General features: G+C 41.6%; 1 protein-coding gene across 4 annotated transcripts in view; it reads left to right on the top strand.

Annotated features, from left to right (window-relative positions):
* The window catches only part of ctnnd2b (catenin (cadherin-associated protein), delta 2b), a 122777-nt gene that overhangs the window by 62111 nt on the left and 42606 nt on the right, over positions 1-18060 (top strand). For 3 of the 4 annotated variants that reach the window (XM_071918547.2, XM_071918545.2, XM_071918543.2), the window contains 2 exons: positions 1817-1873; positions 15134-15266. In XM_071918547.2, the coding sequence (XP_071774648.1) occupies positions 1817-1873; positions 15134-15266 (190 nt within the window). The remainder of the gene's footprint in view (positions 1-1816; positions 1874-15133; positions 15267-18060) is intronic. The other variant, XM_071918544.2, reaches the window with a different exon arrangement.

Raw genomic sequence — 18060 nt, 5'->3', positions numbered from 1 at the left:
TCAATGGATTGACTTGTGATGCATGGCATTTTGCTGTTACCCTCACGACATGCACAGGCAACGTCAGCGCTAGACGTCGCCCTGTTCTGTGTTTGGCAGCCTGACGCCCACGCTGTGTTAAAGGGAGGGTCCCACCTGATCACAGCGATACAGGAACGTATCGCAAACGTTTGCAAACCATGCTGATCTAAAGGAATATTCCAAGTTCTTGGGAGATTGGGTTGTTGGTCAACGTAGCTGTTAAGCAAACTAACTGTTAACCAAAATCATCCAAGTGTCCCCGGTAGATCGTTAGCTGCAGTGCTTCATGCTAACACTTAAGCATATACTGAGTTGAGTGATAGTAGGCGACTAGCATTATCCAAAGTAAGAAGACTGACCTTTTTGTAATAAAAAGTTGTTACTTTTTCATTATATGGCCTGTAGATACATACATTTTAAAAATTAAATATCATGAACTAGCTGATGTAACCAGGTTTATTAGCTCCAGCCAGCAGCTAGTATACTCTGTCTATCCCAAAAAACAAAACAAAACAAAAAAAACACTGCGCATACAGAGCCACAGGAGACAGAAAAACAATACCTATAAGCACAGAAAGTTTACATTATGCTATTTGACATGACATTTGACATGTTAAAAGATAGCATTTTTTTCCACCAAGATGCTAAGAAAAAGTTCCACCCCACACCACAAATAATTTTTTAGTTTGATAACTGATTGATGTTGCACACAGTCAAGAATAAGGCCTGAATAACAGATCACTGATTAGGCTGATTCATGAACATCCTTATTAGTGACTGCAAAGTCTAAAAAATTTGGGCTAGCACTTGTCACAACAGCCCCAATAAGGTAACCTGCACCAATGTGGTTGCAGCTTATCACAAAATATGTGCTTGTTTTTGGAACTATTTCAGACGAGCAACCACATATTCATCCGCTGCACAGTGATTTTTAGCTGTACACAGTGTCCCATCACCCACCACCTTACCTTCCCATGGAAACAGGAAAAGTAGTTTGTAATAGCTGAAAACAGTATATTCTTTTAATATTGTATTTTGTGTAAATTTTAACAATCTCCTACACAAAACTGCCAGACATAGCTGCATATCTACTCACCATTCAGATTTAAAGCTGCTACAAGTTCTCATTTTCTCACTTTTGAGGTAATGCTAGTCGCCTACTATCACTCAACATAGTGTATGCTAAAGTGTTAGCATGGAGCACCAGAGCCAACGATCTACCAGGGACACATGGATGATTTTGGTGTCTATGCTCTCATCACTTAACAGGTAAGTTGACTAACAGGCCAATCTCCCAAAAACCTCTACAGCAGTTCTGCAGTTCTACAGCAGCTACCAACGACGTAGGAGAGAGGATAATGCGTGGGTTATAAAGATAATGTAGTTTGAATAAGAATGTTGATAAAAAGGTCTGTACTGTACAAAAGTCATGACCATGTAAATTTACAGGTAAACCTTGGTTGTTTGGAGCCTACAGTAAATCTTTTGATCTGAATTTAAAATTTTGATCTGAATTTTAAGAAATACGAGGCAATACCCAGTTTATTTTATTGTAAGACCCTCTCTTTAACTTACATATCCACCATTCCCCAGCCACCTGCTCTAGTGCATGTCCTCTACCCCCCTCCACCTCCTCTACCACTGTCTGATAACCACATGTTGAGAGAGAAAGACGAGTCCAGCGGCTATTTATTGATTTCTATTGACTACTCTGATGGTTATTGATTAATTTGTTGCCAGACAGCCAACATATATACCTCTCTCTTGTTTCTCTCTGCCTGTCCCCCCTCGATAGGTACGACCCCGAATTCCTTGTGTGGAATCAAAATCAAGCCGAGCAAAGAATGACAAAGTAATCCAAGTATTTATTTTACACATATACATTCTATATCTATCTATCTATCTTACCTATGTTTCATTCACTGAATCTTTCCATCATCTCTATATGACACCGATATCAGACGCAGATGTTAATGTTAAAGCGCAGCATGACGGAGTGCATTTCCCATTTGTTTTGTCATCCATTTACAAATAGTGCTTTATAAAAAGAGATCGCTTTTATTTTAGCCTCATATGGATTCAGAATTGGAGACTAGATGAGAGTAATAGCTGTCAAAAGCACTTGACTTTTGATTATGGCATTGCATAACATCAGAATGACGTCCTCTGTGGCCTGAAAATAAAAAGTTGTGGTCTTTAAAAATCCCAAATCAGATCTTGAATCAGTTTTGAGATAATAGATTACCTAGTTAAGCGATTAAAGATAAACCTTCACCCAATTACAGCTACCAACTGATTATTTGTCGATTTGAAGTATAGAGGAATTCATGTCTTCATTCTCTCCTTTGGCTCTCCATCCATCCGGCCATCCCTCCATCCATCTATCTATCCATCCATCCACCCATCCATCTATCCATGGATCTATTCATCCATTCATTTGTCCCCATTTTCTGTCCTGGTGGTTTCTGAATGTGCTTTGTGGTGGATTGTATTCATGTGGCTTGCCGCTACATCTCCAGTGTGACCTAACGCACAAATGTCTTTGTTGGGGGGATTGGGGGGGGGGGGGGGGATATATATAGACTATGGGGATGGGACGATACATTGAAATTCAATATATCGCAATACAAAAAGTGACAATATGTATCGTGGGGCAGAAAAATGAATCGTGATATTAGCTCCATTATATTCTGCTGTAGTAATCACAAATGAGACCAATCCCATTGCTAGAAAGATTTGTGTCTCAGAAATAAACATAATTCTGTACAGTCAGACTTTGTTGTCACTGAACTTTTATTTATTCCATCGTATCGTGGTTGTATTGAATCGTGAACCTCATATCGTGTATCGAATTGTATCGTGAGATAAGCATATCGCCCCATCCCTAGTAGACTATATACTTTTTCCTTTGTGGCAATTTTAAAAAAGTCATTTGATTCTTGCACTGAGGCTGTCTTTATCAGTAAGGAGCAGTGTAAACACATCATAAATGAAGAAGTGTCAGTTCCATGCCACTATCTACAGATGGCTTGATAATGATACCTTTATAAAATCCTCAAACAAATATAATTTAGCTGATTTGTCAAGCCACACACTGCATGTTACAGTGGAGTCAGCCTCCTCTGTACTCGACGCATTACCTCCCTCAGTCCGCTTGGTAATATATGGAAATGTTCCCGCTAACATGAACAAAGATTTGTGTTAGACAGGATCTGACCCGATCATAAAAGTGCCTCATTTCATTTTATGCTTATGAGCACAGTGAGAATCTTTGATCCATATTCAGTCATGGGGTTGCAATGGATTGTGTGTGTGTGTGTGTGTGTGTGTGTGTGTGTGTGTGTGTGTGTGTGTGTGTTTCTCAGCTCTGCCTGACATCTCCTGACCTTTCGTTCATCTCTTCCAGCCTCAGTGGGCCAGTCAGTCAGCCATGCCATCACACCCTCACACACGCTGTCTGGATAACTCTCTCTCACACACACACACACACACGCACACACACACACACACACACACACACACACACACACACTCTCTCTCTCTCTCTCTTTCTCTCTCTCTCTCTCTCTCTCTCTCTCTCCCTCCCTTTTTCTTTCTCACTCTCAATCTTTTTTCTCTCTTTCTCTCACTGTCCCACTTATACTTTTTACTATTTTTCACACATTAACCCCCTTTCTACACAAAGGTCAGGATGGGGTCTCACACACACACACACACACACACAGACACACACACACACACACAGTTCAAGAAACTGTTGGTTGCTATGTATTTGTTGAATGGTTATGTTTATGTATTCCTCTTATGTATATGAAAATGTTCATCTAATGCAGCAATGGAAGCAGATTATAACAATTCCATATTGCAACTGTGACCTTTCCTTTTAAACACCCATCGCTAAGCCATTACTGTAATGCAACATTACACTATATTGTTAACACTGTGGCAGTTTGACATACTTTTTGTTGCTTAATATTGGTATGGTATTAGTCTTATTCAGTGCCTTAGCATGGTTTCCCAATCCAATTCAATCTTCTGCAGAAAAAAAATGTATTAAATACCAGTTAAAAGTGAATTAGTACGGATCCAGGATCAGGGGCTGGGGTCCAATGACCACCAGGTACAAGTTTACTTACCTTTTGATTTGTGAAATAAGAGTCCACCCACCTGATACACAGTCTTTATCACATAAATCCACTGCAAGAAAATCTGAAAATATCACACTACAAACATTGTGAAAACTCCAACCCTATAGTCAGTTTGACAGTTGTCCAACTCAACGGGAAAAGGTGAAAGCAGGGCCAGACTGACGTAACGAGCAGACACACTGTAGCCTACATGTCAGTAGTATCTTCACTGTGGCAGAACATATTCATTTCGTAGCATGCACAGCTCCATTGAAATTCAAGAGGATTCAACTTCCAACATGAGCGGCCCTTGAGAGCCGCAGCCGCCAGCAAATGGCTTTTCTCCCTAACACACAACACCATTAGTTGCAAACAGGCAAAATCACCTCTTGAAAAGCGTGACCCTGAACGCAGAGCGAAACAACATTACCTGTTCTACCGTGTCATGTTTGCATACGCGTTATGAATACGATTATTTTCGAGTGAGGTGTCAAAGCGAAAGTAAGAGACTAGCGGTGACTGTGGGTGCTATAAAGCGCCAATATTGGTGATTGACGCTTCATGAACTCCAACACAGAGTATGGGCAGTAAGGTGAAATATTAGCTTATGCTCAATTGAATGAACCATTACTAGGTTTATATAATATTCCCATGTCAGATGTGTTAATTTTTGTGAGGGCAAGCACGGCCTTCACAGAGTGAGAAACATCTGTCCCACTGCATAACCTAAAGCAACAAACGCTGCTTTTTTTGGAGCTTATCCAGTGTGTGTGCGTGTGTCTATGTGTGTGTGTGTGTGTGTGTGTGTGCTCACAAGGCATGCTTAAAGCTTGGCGGGGCGACAGGGTGCCCTCTCATTACTGTGTTTGCCTAAATATTGTCTCCACATGACTGGACTAAAAGGCAAAAGAGACAGCTAGCAACAGAGAAAAGAGGGAGCATAAAAAGAGAAGAGAGTGAACAAGTACAGCTTCTGAATGGTCCCACAGTGCATTTGTGGCGGTGACGTACAGACCTAATTAATTCTAAATTTATTTGAATGTGATTTCAGCTCTCTGGCTCCCTAGTTGAGAAGCTGCTCTTCTATGGAGAATACAGCTACTATACGGCTACTTGGCTAGCTAGCTAATGTTAGCAACTGAACTGTTAGCAAACATGGCTTGTAGCATGCTACATAGAAGCACTGCTTATACAACATGCTTTATTATAAAATGCTATAGAATGTGTTGTCTTAAAAGGTTTAGTTATATACTGCTATATATTATATTGCAGCAGTCCATATAAACAGATGAAGAACCCAGAAATAAGTTCTTCTGTCGTCATCGAACGTCAATCGTAACGTCATCGAAATTAATTTGCATACAAGGAGGATTATGGCAGATTAAAATTGCGCCAAAAATGTTAAGATTTACAGTTTAAATTCAATAAAAATCACAACTAAAATGTGAAAAATTACAGTTTAAGTTACATTTTCACAATAATACTCATTGTTTTCCTAATCACATACTGCTCAATAAAGAAGACTTGACTTGGTCTGGAGAGAGGGAGACAGACTGATAGAGATAAAAAGAGAGAGCACATGGCCCAACTTCAGTGTAAGGACAATGTTGAGTTGACTGTTGAGTTTCACCAGTGTTGTCTTGTCCATCATTAATTTGTTACTGCTGAACGTAGTGTAGGCCGCTCTCTGGGGGTCTGCTGCTGGACTGGAGTCATGGTGGTCTGGGATCAAGTTGGTATACAGACATAAACACACAGCACCGATACATGAGACAACAGACACTCTAGTCACACCACTGTCACCAGGTTAACACCTTACACACTGTAGGCTACAGGAGGGTGGGTCACTTTCTGCTCTGTTCAGTTCTGTTCTGTTCAGTTCTGTTCTGTTCTGTTCAGTTCTGTTCTGCTCTGTTCTATTCAGTTCTGTTCTGTTCTGCTCTGTTCTGCTCTGTTCTGTTCAGTTCTGTTCTGCTCTGCTCAGTTCTGTTCTGCTCTGCTCTGTTCTGTTCTATTCTATTCAGTTCTGTTCTGCTCTGCTCTGTTCTGCTCTATTCAGTTCTGTTCAGTTCTGTTCAGTTCTGTTCTGCTCTGTTCTGTTCTGTTCTGCTCTATTCAGTTCTGTTCTGTTCTGTTCAGTTCTGTTCTGTTCTGTTCTGCTCTGTTCTGTTCTGTTCTGTTCTGTTCAGTTCTGTTCTGTTCTGTTCTGTTCTGTTCTGTTCAGTTCTGTTCTGCTCTGCTCTGTTCAGTTCTGTTCTGTTCTGTTCTGCTCTGCTCTGTTCTGTTCTGTTCAGTTCTGTTCTGTTCTGTTCTGTTCTGCTCTGCTCTGTTCTGTTCTGTTCTGTTCTGCTCTGCTCTGTTCTGTTCAGTTCTGTTCTGTTCTGTTCTGCTCTGCTCTGTTCTGTTCTGTTCTGTTCTGTTCTGTTCTGTTCTGTTCTGCTCTGCTCTGTTCTGTTCAGTTCTGTTCTGTTCTGTTCTGCTCTGCTCTGTTCTGTTCTGTTCTGTTCTGTTCTGTTCTGTTCAGTTCTGTTCTATTCAGTTCTGCTCTGTTCAGTTCTGCTCTGTTCAGTTCAGTTCTGTTCTATTCTGTTCTGTTCTATTCAGTTCTGTTCTATTCAGTTCTGCTCTGTTCTGTTCAGTTCTGTTCTGTTCTGCTCTGTTCTATTCAGTTCTGCTCTGTTCAGTTCTGTTCTATTCAGTTCTGTTCTGCTCTGTTCAGTTCTGTTCAGTTCTGTTCTGTTCTCCTCTGCTCTGTTTTGTTCTGTTCTGTTCTCCTCTGCTCTGTTTTGTTCTGTTCTGCTCTGCTCTGCTCTATTCAGTTCTGTTCTGTTCTGCTCTGTTCTATTCAGTTCTGCTCTGCTCTGCTCTGTTCTGCTCTGCTCTGCTCTATTCAGTTCTGCTCTGTTCTGTTCTGTTCTATTCAGTTCTGTTCTGCTCTGCTCTGTTCTGTTCTGTTCTATTCAGTTCTGTTCTGCTCTGTTCTGTTCTGTTCTGCTCTGTTCAGTTCTGTTCTGCTCTGCTCTGTTCTGCTCTATTCAGTTCTGTTCTGCTCTGTTCAGTTCTGTTCTGTTCAGTTCTGTTCTGCTCTGTTCTGTTCTGTTCTGTTCTGCTCTGTTCTATTCAGTTCTGTTCTGCTCTGTTCAGTTCTGCTCTGTTCTGCTCTGCTCTGCTCTGCTCTGTTTTGTTCTGTTGAGTCCAGTTCTGTTCTGCTCTGTTCTGCTCTGTTCTGTTTTGTTCTGTTCTGTTCTGTTCTGCTCTATTTTGTTCTGTTCTGTTCTGTTCCACTGTATTCTGTTGTGTTCTGCTGTATTCTGTTCTGTTCGATTCTGTTCTGTTCCACTGTATTCCGTTCTTTTTCTAATCTGTTCTGTCCTTTTCTGACCTATTCCACTCTATTCTATCCCATCGCACTTTGCTATAAATAGACTGGGAGGTCTCACTCTTAATCAGCCACCTGAAGTTGTTTGATTTCCTGCCGAAAAGTGAATACAGTGAGTCAGCGACCTCGCGTGGGCTTTTTTTTTTGTTTTTTTTTTTAGATCCCATTTATTTCCGGCTCGTTTCTTCCTTCCTCTTTCATCAGCACGCTCCGCAGGTTTACCTACCTGTCTGTCCGTATTTCCGTCTATCTATCGGGGAATGAGTCATCAGATATATCTCCATCTCCCCCTGACAATCCTTGGCGGTGGGAACACACACACGCACACGCCGACACACACACACACACACGCTACCCGACACAAATCGCACAGTTAGCTCTCTGGTTTCACAATTCGCTCTATTCCCCAAAAACCCTGACTCATAGGAAATCCTTTCAGCCCAATATAGCAGTGAGCATCATCTGCCTCCAATCCTCTCCCTGCAGCCTTCACATTACAGCGCCTCGCCCCGCTCTCTGAATACATAATTCATCGACAGTTGATTTATTTACAAGGTTTAATTGTCGGTTTGCCTGCAGCCTGGCGTCTTGCATTGTGGTGTAAATGTTTTGGCTGTGGGTGACATGCGCACACACACACGCGCGTGCAAACCCACACACCTCCAAACAAGTGGCGATGCGAGATAGCCCACCTGGTTGGCTGTGAACAAAGACGAGATTGACAGTTCGTCAGCGCTTTGTCTCAATCCACTGAGTCGCCAAATGTAGCATTAGACGCTCTTGAGGGATTTTCGACACACACGCGGACGCACACACACACACGCACACACACTTCACTTGTCGAGCTAAATATGTGAGAGGTGATGGGAAGAGACGGCATGAATGCCTGTCTGTTGTTTTACTTTGTTCGACTTCTTTATTCTGTCTTTCTTCAAGCCCTCCCTCCTCGTCTCCTTGACTCTTTGACTGCTTTCTTCTTCACTTATTGAAGAAGTGTGAGTGAACCAAGGTTGGAGCCATCTGCAGGGGGGAAAGAGGAAAGGGACAAAGTTGCAGTTCAGCCAAAAATTGGCTTTTTTTTTTTTTATTGAAAGCATCCCAAAATAAGACACCAGCACATTGGCAGAAAGAAAATAAACCAGTGAAGCTAAGTAAAAATATCTGCCATTGGGGTGAATAATAAATAACTTAACTCAAGTGTTAGTTTTGTGATGCCATTAGAGTAATGTGCTTTGTTTCAAGACACTTTGTTTCTAGAAAGCTGCAATTGGAAACTGCATTGGAAACAAGTGGAATTATCCCATCTCATTAGCAGATTTGTTGTTAAGATGGACACTTTTTGTTTGTAAAGTGGGTTCCATTTGCGTAGCTTAAGATTGATAATAATAATAATAATAATAATAATAATAACTATGTATATAGCACCTTTAAAAACAGAGTTTACAAAGTGCTTTGACAGTCAAAAGCAGAATACTCAAAATTTGACTGGACAGTGGTGGAAAAGAGCAACATTCAAGTAAATAGTGGGATAACCGTAAGATGAAAACTAAAATTAAACAGTCAGGATAAAATAAAATTAAAGCAAGTTAAAATTAAGATAAAAATTAAGATAAAAAGATGATAAAAAGACAATAGACAATAAAAAGATGGTAAAAAGATGATAAAAGATGATAAAAAGATGACATTACATAATAGCAAGTCTATAAAAATGGGTTTTAAGAAGCGATTTAAAAGAAGTCACTTAAAAGAAGAGACTTAAATTAAAGACTAAAGATTAAAGACTCAAAATGGCCTAAAATTCTGTCGTTGGACCAGTCTGATAGAAGAGCTGTTTCATAAAAGTGAAGACCGACTTATTTGAGCCAGAAAAACTTTTAACTGTCAGGGAAAACATTCATACACGGTGGCATGTAGCCTTTCAAATCAAAAGCACCATAGCATATGACAAAAATGTATATCTGTATAAAAATAAGAACTTCAGGAGTGAAGAAAAGAAGGCAAAAATGTCAGTTATATGCGGATAGGGTTTTTTTATGAAGAAGAAAAACACTCTGAATATCGAATTGAACTTTGTCTTTTTTTATTTACAGCGATATCTGAATAGGACGCACCGTATTTATGCTAACCCTGACGCTAACACAGTGAACACATTGCCTTAGTTGAGCCTATTTGCCCACAGTTCACAGATGGCTTAGTAGTATTTGCTCGGCCCGCCGTGATGTTGTCGCGCAGTGTGTGTGGCTGGGAGCACCGTATCCTCCCGTGGTCCCCTCTCTCCGGAAGGGATGGAAAACACACACACACACACACACAGAGAGAGAGAGGGAGAGAGAGAGAGAGATGCTGACTGAAAAGTAGTACAGCTCCAGGCTAGAGTTAGTGAATGAATAAACAGTTATAGTACATCTATCTGGGCCAGAACACACACAGGAGAGAGGACAGACCGTCTCTTCATTTTATTGAGATTTTTTTAGGGTGTTGTTCTGTTTTAGAATTTAGTTTTGAATATTGTTTTAGAGATTTGGATACAATTTCACTACATGGCAACAGAGTGTATAACGTATATTCCAGCATGCTGTATGTCCGGTGTGTGTGCGTCTGCATTTGTGACTCACATGTATGAGTTTGTGTGCTTCCATTTGTGTGTGTGTGTGTGTGTGTGTGTGCGCATGCCTGCGGAGCATCACAGCCTCAGGCCTCAGGCTGAGTATGATCCGGTCTGATGTGTCACTTTCTCTCCGGGGCCACAACACTATTCTAGGCTCCGGTTCTGTCATCACGTGTGTGTGTGCGTATGTGTGTGTGTGTGTGTGTGTGTGCGTGCACCTCTTTTGTTTTCTCCATGTTTGCATCTGTGTGTCACCTACTTACGCATCCCATTGTCTCATGTTGTATGTGTGGACATTGGTGTTTTTCCTTGGTGTTCTGGTGCACGCTTGTATGTGTGTGTGTATTATTTGTGTGTGTGTGTGTGTGTGTGTATGCGTCACCTATTCTGTCCTTGCAGGCTGCTAACAATCAGACTACGCCCCTTCATTCATTTGTTCAACCCCCTCACAACTAAGCATCCGCTGTACTGTCTGTTTTATGTGCATAAAGTGCCACTTGTGCGTGTGTGTGTGTGTGTGTGTGTGTGTGTGTGTGTGTGACCCCACTTTGACCTCTAGCGTGGCTAATGCAAGACAGAAAAGGAGAGCGAGGAAAAGAGGGGACAGAATGAGAAAACAAGGGGCAGAGAGAGAGAGCGACTGTGTTTTTTTGGGTTTTTTTTAAATAATAACCGTTGTAGAGTGTTGCAAAAAGTGCCACTCTGGCCTTCAAATACACTGTTTCTATTTCTTTCACCATTGCTGTGCAGGGAGTGCCACTGTGGGCCGTGTTTTGATGAGTAATGGACGTGAAGGGCTCTTCTCGTCGGGCCCTTTCGCCTCCCTCTTTTCACCAGTTTGGTAATTTAGCCCTTCCCTGGACGCATTTGGGGGATTTATTTTGAAAGAATATCAGCGTCTTGGATAAAAGCGTTTCGAAAGCTTCCCCCCAGGTGTTAAATGTGTCTCGTCGAGGCTGAAACTATAAAAAAAAACGAGAAAGCGGATGAGCTGACAGGATAACGGAGATAATTGGAAGTCATAATTTCAGTTTCAAACATAACCAAATTAATGGCGCTTTCGGCCCAGGCAGATGGTTCTACACTCATTCACTCAAAGCAATATTTTCACCCCACAATGCCAAGGCAGGTATTAACAAATTGAGGCGAAAAGCGATGTTTCATTTCCAAATAAGAGTAAGAGCTCTTTTCATCGCTTTTACGATCGCTCACCTCTAGAAAGGCCAATTTTAGAATTCAAATATCTCAGCTTAAAAAATGTCCCTCCATGGTTTTTCCTTGACCCACTTCATTTCGTTTCCAAATCACTACCTCTATTTACATTTGAATTAATGGCAGGCTTTGGCAAATGGAAACAGACTCACCAAGCTTATTTTAGCGCACGCTGCAGACAATAAACTTCAGCTATGGAATATTAATAATTTAATCATGCGTGCAAGCTTTTAATTTGTCGATAGATTTGCTGTTATATTGCTGTGTGAAATGCCTCGTCATCAATTGGCTGCTTGTTGGCCTCCTCTTACACCCCTAAAATCAATTGGCCTTAATGTTAATGAGGTTATATGTTTGCACTTTCCCCCAATTGGTCAATTTAACCCATTCAAATGAACCAAATGATTACAAACAGTACATAACAAAATAGTTGCAGCCTTCTGAAAAGTAAAGCCATCTGGTTTAATGGTTTTTGAAGCAGCGTCGTGACTGCAGGCGCCATTACAGCTAGCGTCCCACTTCCTAATTAGAATGTGAAAAAACACACAAATAGGTAGACGCGCACACACACACACACACACACACACACACCTGACAGCTCGCTCGACCGTAACGCAACACTTCTGATAGGCCAATTAACCCACAAGGTGACTTACACAAGGTTATGTCATCTCCGATCATATTTACAGGCACATGCTACTGTATCTGCATAATAACATTATGTATTTTGACGTATTGTCCGCACACGTGTGTGTGTGTGTGTTTATGTGTGTGTCTGTGTGTGCCAGGAGGGAGGGGGGGAGAGAGATATTGAGACAAGAGAGCAAAAAAAAAAAAAGAGAGAATGCAGATAGAAAGAAAAGGAAAGTAGAGAGGATAATTTTTTTTCACAGAGAGGGAAAATATAACCTTTGAAATAATTCTCTCTTCCTTCCCTCTCCAATTTCCCCATTTCTCAAACACTGGGTTTATCCCATTGGCCCATTATGAAACTTAGAGACAAAAGCTTTCTAATCCCGGCTCTTCTGTGCTGGCTTTGATGGCTCTGTGTGTGTGTGTGTGTGTGTGTGTGTGTGTGTGTGACCACCATATTAGTGTATTGGATTGTGATGTGTGTGTGTGTGTGTGTCGGGGGATAGGCTGGTATTAGTTGATGCTGCTGCAAGCTGCATACTGAGTTGTCCTACACTACCTGATGACAAAAAATTATATACACTATGCTTCACAAATATGGGAAAAAGGCTGTGTGTGTGTGTGTGTGTGTGTGTGTGTGTGTGTGTGTGTGTGTGCATGCGCCTAGATTTTATTAGATTAGATGTAGATTAAATTTAAATGATCCCCCTGGGGAAATTGGGTCATTGTTGCATCAAGTAGTAAGGAGAGTAGTAGAAGTAGTAGGAAACATCAAAGAAAAATAGAACATGGGGCTTATGTAAACATACGCAACCAACATTCCAACTCTCAGACCTATTAATGGATGAATGGAAACGTGCAAAAAAAATTCAAAGCAGTAACAGAATGAGCAGCATTTGTATCTGCAGCAGCAGAACTTATGGAGTTATGTTATTTCAGTCAGGAACACTATAGTCACAAGATAAAACCATTTATTGCAACAAATGGTAATACAGTTATGTTTGGCGGATATGGCCCTGCTCTATCAGCTCCCTGCTTACCCAGCAAGCATGCTGAAGGTATAGCAGGGGCGCCATGCAAATCCCCCCATGGGAGAACACAGAGCAGAGCCAGAGCAGCATGCTCAACTGCATAGACACGGGTGGAGGCAGGGGAGGTGGAGGTAAAGCTTTTACCATCGCAGTTTAGGTGCAGCAGTTGGTGTAGTAGGAACAGTGTGTATGAGGAAGTCATTTAAATAGACCGCCTTGTTATGAGAATGGATTGTGATTGGTGAGAGTAGCGATCAGCTGGTAGATGACAGCTATGTGTGACGTCCATGTCCTGCCTGAACTAACGCGATGCTTCATTTCTGAAAAAGGTGAAGAATTAAAACATTAAGCATTCTAAAACAATATATCTATACATATGCAATACATGGAGAAAGACAATAATATGTGAAAAGTGATGTGCAAAAATGTGCTTGTATGCACATTAACAGGGTCTATAGTATCTATGTGTGAGTATATGCGTGAGTGTTTTTCCGTGTGTGTGTGTGTGTGTGTGTGTGTGTGTGCAGTCCCCAGAGAGGACAGCTGCACTGAACAGAACAGCAAAACATTCAGGATCCTGCTTAGCATCAAAATAACAATCCAGGGAAGTTCTTTCGTCTCCTCCTCCTCCTCCTCCTCCTCCTCCTCCTCCTCCTCCTCGCTCCCTCCATCCCCCTACTATGTAAAGTCACACTTTATGGAAAAAATACATCGTGGTCCCGGTGCTGGTCGGTCCCACAACATCCATACTTTGTCTCTGCTGTCAAGGAAACGTGAAGACTCGCTTGCCGCTGGCCATAGATGATCCACATCGATAAGCCCCGCCTCCCTCTCCTTCTTCCACCCCTCTCTCTCTGATCCCTCTCTCCGTGACTCCATTCTCTCACATCGCATCTTTCTCACGTTAATTGTGTGCGCATGGGTGTGTGTGCATACTCGGAATAGGGTTAGTGGGCTCAGCGTATGTGTGTGTGTGTGTGTGTGTGTGTGTGTAAGCCTAAAGCAAGCCCCAGGCAAAGGCACTGGTACACCCTGGTTACACACTAAAACCAAAGCAGCTGGGCCAGTTAGAAGAAAGGATTCATCATCACAGTAATCTCTTACGGTACTTCCAAGATGGCTTCACCATAGAAGGAGAACGCATAGACAGGCCGCTTCATTGAAAATCACAGTGAACTCTTGCGGTACATCCAAGACGGACAAGTGCTGATTGGAGAGTTGTTTGCCGTGAGGATTTGTAGAGAAGCGAGAAATGAGAATACGTAGAAAAGTCACTTCCCGAAGAATCACAGTAATCTACGGTAAATCCAAGATGGCTGCCGTAAGGATTTGCAGTAGTATGATCAAGCGTAGTAAGGACACTTCCTGGAATATCAAATATCACATTTTTGACTGCTACTATTGGACACCTGTCACCACAAATCAACAGTTTTGTCACTTGAAAATACATAAAACAAAACACACGAAAGTCTTTGATCTCCTTACCATTTGCTACTAGTCAGAACAATGTGTATATCATCAGACTTTGCATTGAGTGTCGCCCTGTATGGAGAGAACTTCATGCCAAATCTGCAAAATGGCTTCATCATAGAACAGTAATGCATTGAAAGGCCACTTCCTGGAGTGTAACAGTCAGATTCTCCAGGGAACCCCAGATCAAATTGTAAGTGTCATGAGTCCATGTGGATGGTCCATGGTTTTCAGTGGTGACCCAACCAAATGAATAGTTTAAGCTCAAGGTTACTTAGTTACCCTTAGTTGACTAGTCTTTGTATATAATATAGAATACAGAGAATACAGTTGAAACAGTTAAGTAATTCTGTACATAAGCATATCTAACACCAATTTGGACAAATTTGGCCTCTTCTTTCTTCAATTCTTTGTTTTTTTCTCTTTCTTTCTTTCTTTCTCTCTCTCTCTCTCTCTCTCTCTCTCTTTCTTTCTTTCCCTCTACCCCTGCCTCTCTCTTGCTCTCTCTCTTCCTCTGGTGAGCACTTTAAATCAGGATCACAGTAGGCGGGCAAGCTGTCTAGTTACAGATTCAGCTACACACACGCACCCTCACACACATGAACACACACACATCTATACATACGTTCTCTCTCTCTCTGTCTCTCCGTAGGGAGTTTGGCTGGAGGGATCCGGAGCTGCCGGAGGTGATCCAGATGTTGCAGCATCAGTTCCCATCAGTCCAGTCCAACGCCGCCGCCTACCTCCAGCACCTCTGCTTCGGAGACAACAAGATCAAATCTGAGGTACGCTTATGTAATCTGATATGTATTGATCGCTGCAAGGAAACGCTCCTTTCTCCCCGCCCCGCCCCCCTCCAGGGAAGGGACTCGCAGACGTGGCTGAAGGGCTCCCTACTCACTACGACACCCTGCTGCCTGTACACACACACACACACACTAACAAACACACACTTCGCCTGTAGTCTACCCTCCTCTCCTTTAGGGCCATCATCCCTCCGTCGCTCTGAGAGAACTGTTCCGCCAGTCTCTTCAATGTCAACACAATTCAGTTCAATTCAACCTTATTAATCCCCATAGAGAGGATGGATTTGAGGGCAAACAGAGTTCTTCAAACAGCAATCAGCCGACAGGCATTAAAAACAGACAGAGAGTGAAGGGAGGAGAGAGAGAGAGAGAGCAGGATGAAAAAGATGATTGATCTTGAGATTGTGTAGACGAATGAGGCGGTGTAATATTTAGAGCAGGGCTGCCAAAAGTAGAGCCAGCCGGGCCAAATTGTTTTTTGCCCTTCAGAGAGTGTAATATCTGCCAGAATGCATCTAGTGATAGAATACTGTATGTGTGTATAGTGACATGTCTAGGGTAGCGATGGGACGATATATCAAAATTCAATATATTGCGATGCAAAAATGCGACAATACGTATCGCGGGGCAGAAAAATGAATCGCGATATTAGCTAGTAATCACAAATGAGACGGCTTGCTCATCACACTTTCACGAGCTCTCCATCCACATTATATTATTTACACTTTGTAATGACATTTTTAAATTATTGGGTAACACTTTACAATAAGGGTACATTAATTAAGGGTTAGTTAATGCTTAATAAGCATTAAATGCTTAATAAGCATTAACTAACCCTTAATTAACAGCCTTGACTGTAAGCTTGCTCTAACCTTAACCTCAGTGACTTCATGCCTCAACCCAACCACAATACTTTAGTTAACATGAACACCATTAGTAAATGATTAGTAGACACATGAGTTAACTGTTAATTAATGTACCCTTATTGTAAAGTGTTACCAATTATTGTTTACATTCTAGCTATCCAATGCCATTGCTAGAAAGATTTGTGGCTCAGAAATAAACATAATTCTGCACAGTCATACTTTGTGAACCCCATACCGTCTATTGAATGGTATCGTGAAATAAGCATATGGTCCCATATATCTATATATATTAAAGCAATAAGCCCCAAAAGGCCGTGGTTTACAGTGATTTTAGAACAGCTAAGGGGCGTTGTTAGGCACGACGCGGAGCGGAGGCTTATTGCTTTTATAAAACGGTTACTGCATATACCTGGCAAGGTTTCATAAAATAAACACACAGCAACAAAAAATGCAATAATTTATTGATAACAAATAATCATTCTTCCACCAAGCAATGTAGTTCTTCAGCAACATTTAGCAGAATGGTTGCCAAGCAACACACATGTGCAGACATTTGTTTGGCGCAGTAATACTGATGTGATGCGGTCACAGGTGTGTGTTTATAGAGTATTTTAAAACGGCTTCGAACGCGGCTCAGCCAATCATAATCAAGGACCGGAACTATCCTGTATATGGTATATAATATAAGCACCTGCTGTCCTGTACCTGTGCTTAATTTATTGTTAGTTATTGATGTGTCCTTGCCACCAAGACAAATTCCTGTTCATTTGCTGCCTTGTCAAATTAAGTAAATCTAATTCTGCTGTTGATGAGACATTATGTTTGGGATATTTCAATTTAATTATATTTAGTTACAAAGCATATTAACAAACGCTGTAATGACATCACACCTAAGGAGCCAACAGCTAGGTGCTGTTGAATTTCTACCAGCCAAGTTGGGATTCACGCTCCTTATGGCCCTACATGCTAAACAGTACAGGTAACCCTGATGCAGAAGAATACAGGCGCAGTATGCAAGACATTTGGCCGCTATTCTAACTGCCTTGTCTTTATACCACCTCCTTTCCAACCCTGGCCGGTGAAAACAATTTTCTCTTTTGTTTTTTTTTTTGTATCAGGAGAGCAGGCAGTCTGCCCTACTTGTGCATTTTCTCTTCGTCTAGACGGGTGGGGGGGGGAAAGCGGAGAGAGCTGCAGACACAGAGAGGGATGATGGGACAGAAAGTGCCACGGCTGGCATTTAAATTTATCCCGCATTAGTGCCACAGCATATCACTGCAGCCTATTCATTTTCCAGTGTCAGAAAAAAGGAGAAAGGAGTAGGTACACGATAACATAAAAGCTGGGTCTCCCTAACAACTGCCTCCATCCCGCCCTCGCTTTTGATTTGATATGATTTATTCATCCACCAAGGGGGGAATTCTGCTTTTAACGTCTGGTTGGGGCGCACCCATGGAGTAGATAGGGGGTAAGGAGAATACCTATACACTTATATATATTTACTACTATATATATACATCCTATACATCCTATACACCTATATACACTTAGAGTTACAGCCAATTTACTTCTGTCTACATCTAGTTTACATTTCCCCCAATCATTTTGCAATGCATGCCATACAGTATGTAATTATATCTTTTAACATTTAAATGTCAAATAAACCTCAAACCTAGCTTGAAATTAACTGCTGTCCCAGATAACAAAAGACAAAAAAAAAAAAGACACGGATGTGACAAAGTTGGTTAGGCGACATGTTTTTGAGGGATTATGTCCTGGCGGAGACAAGCGGATAAAACATAAAACTTTGACAAAACCGAATTAAAGCTTCATGTTTACTGCGATGGATTATCTCGCTCTGTGGAAGTTGTTTTTCATACTGTGCGAGAATGAATGGCAGCAAATGG

Source organism: Centroberyx gerrardi, chromosome 13, assembly GCF_048128805.1.
Source record: "Centroberyx gerrardi isolate f3 chromosome 13, fCenGer3.hap1.cur.20231027, whole genome shotgun sequence".
In the NCBI taxonomy this organism is placed as follows: Eukaryota; Metazoa; Chordata; class Actinopteri; order Beryciformes; family Berycidae; genus Centroberyx; species Centroberyx gerrardi.
The sequence above is the reverse complement of the archived record's forward strand: the minus strand, read 5'-3'. Positions and strand labels throughout refer to the sequence as shown.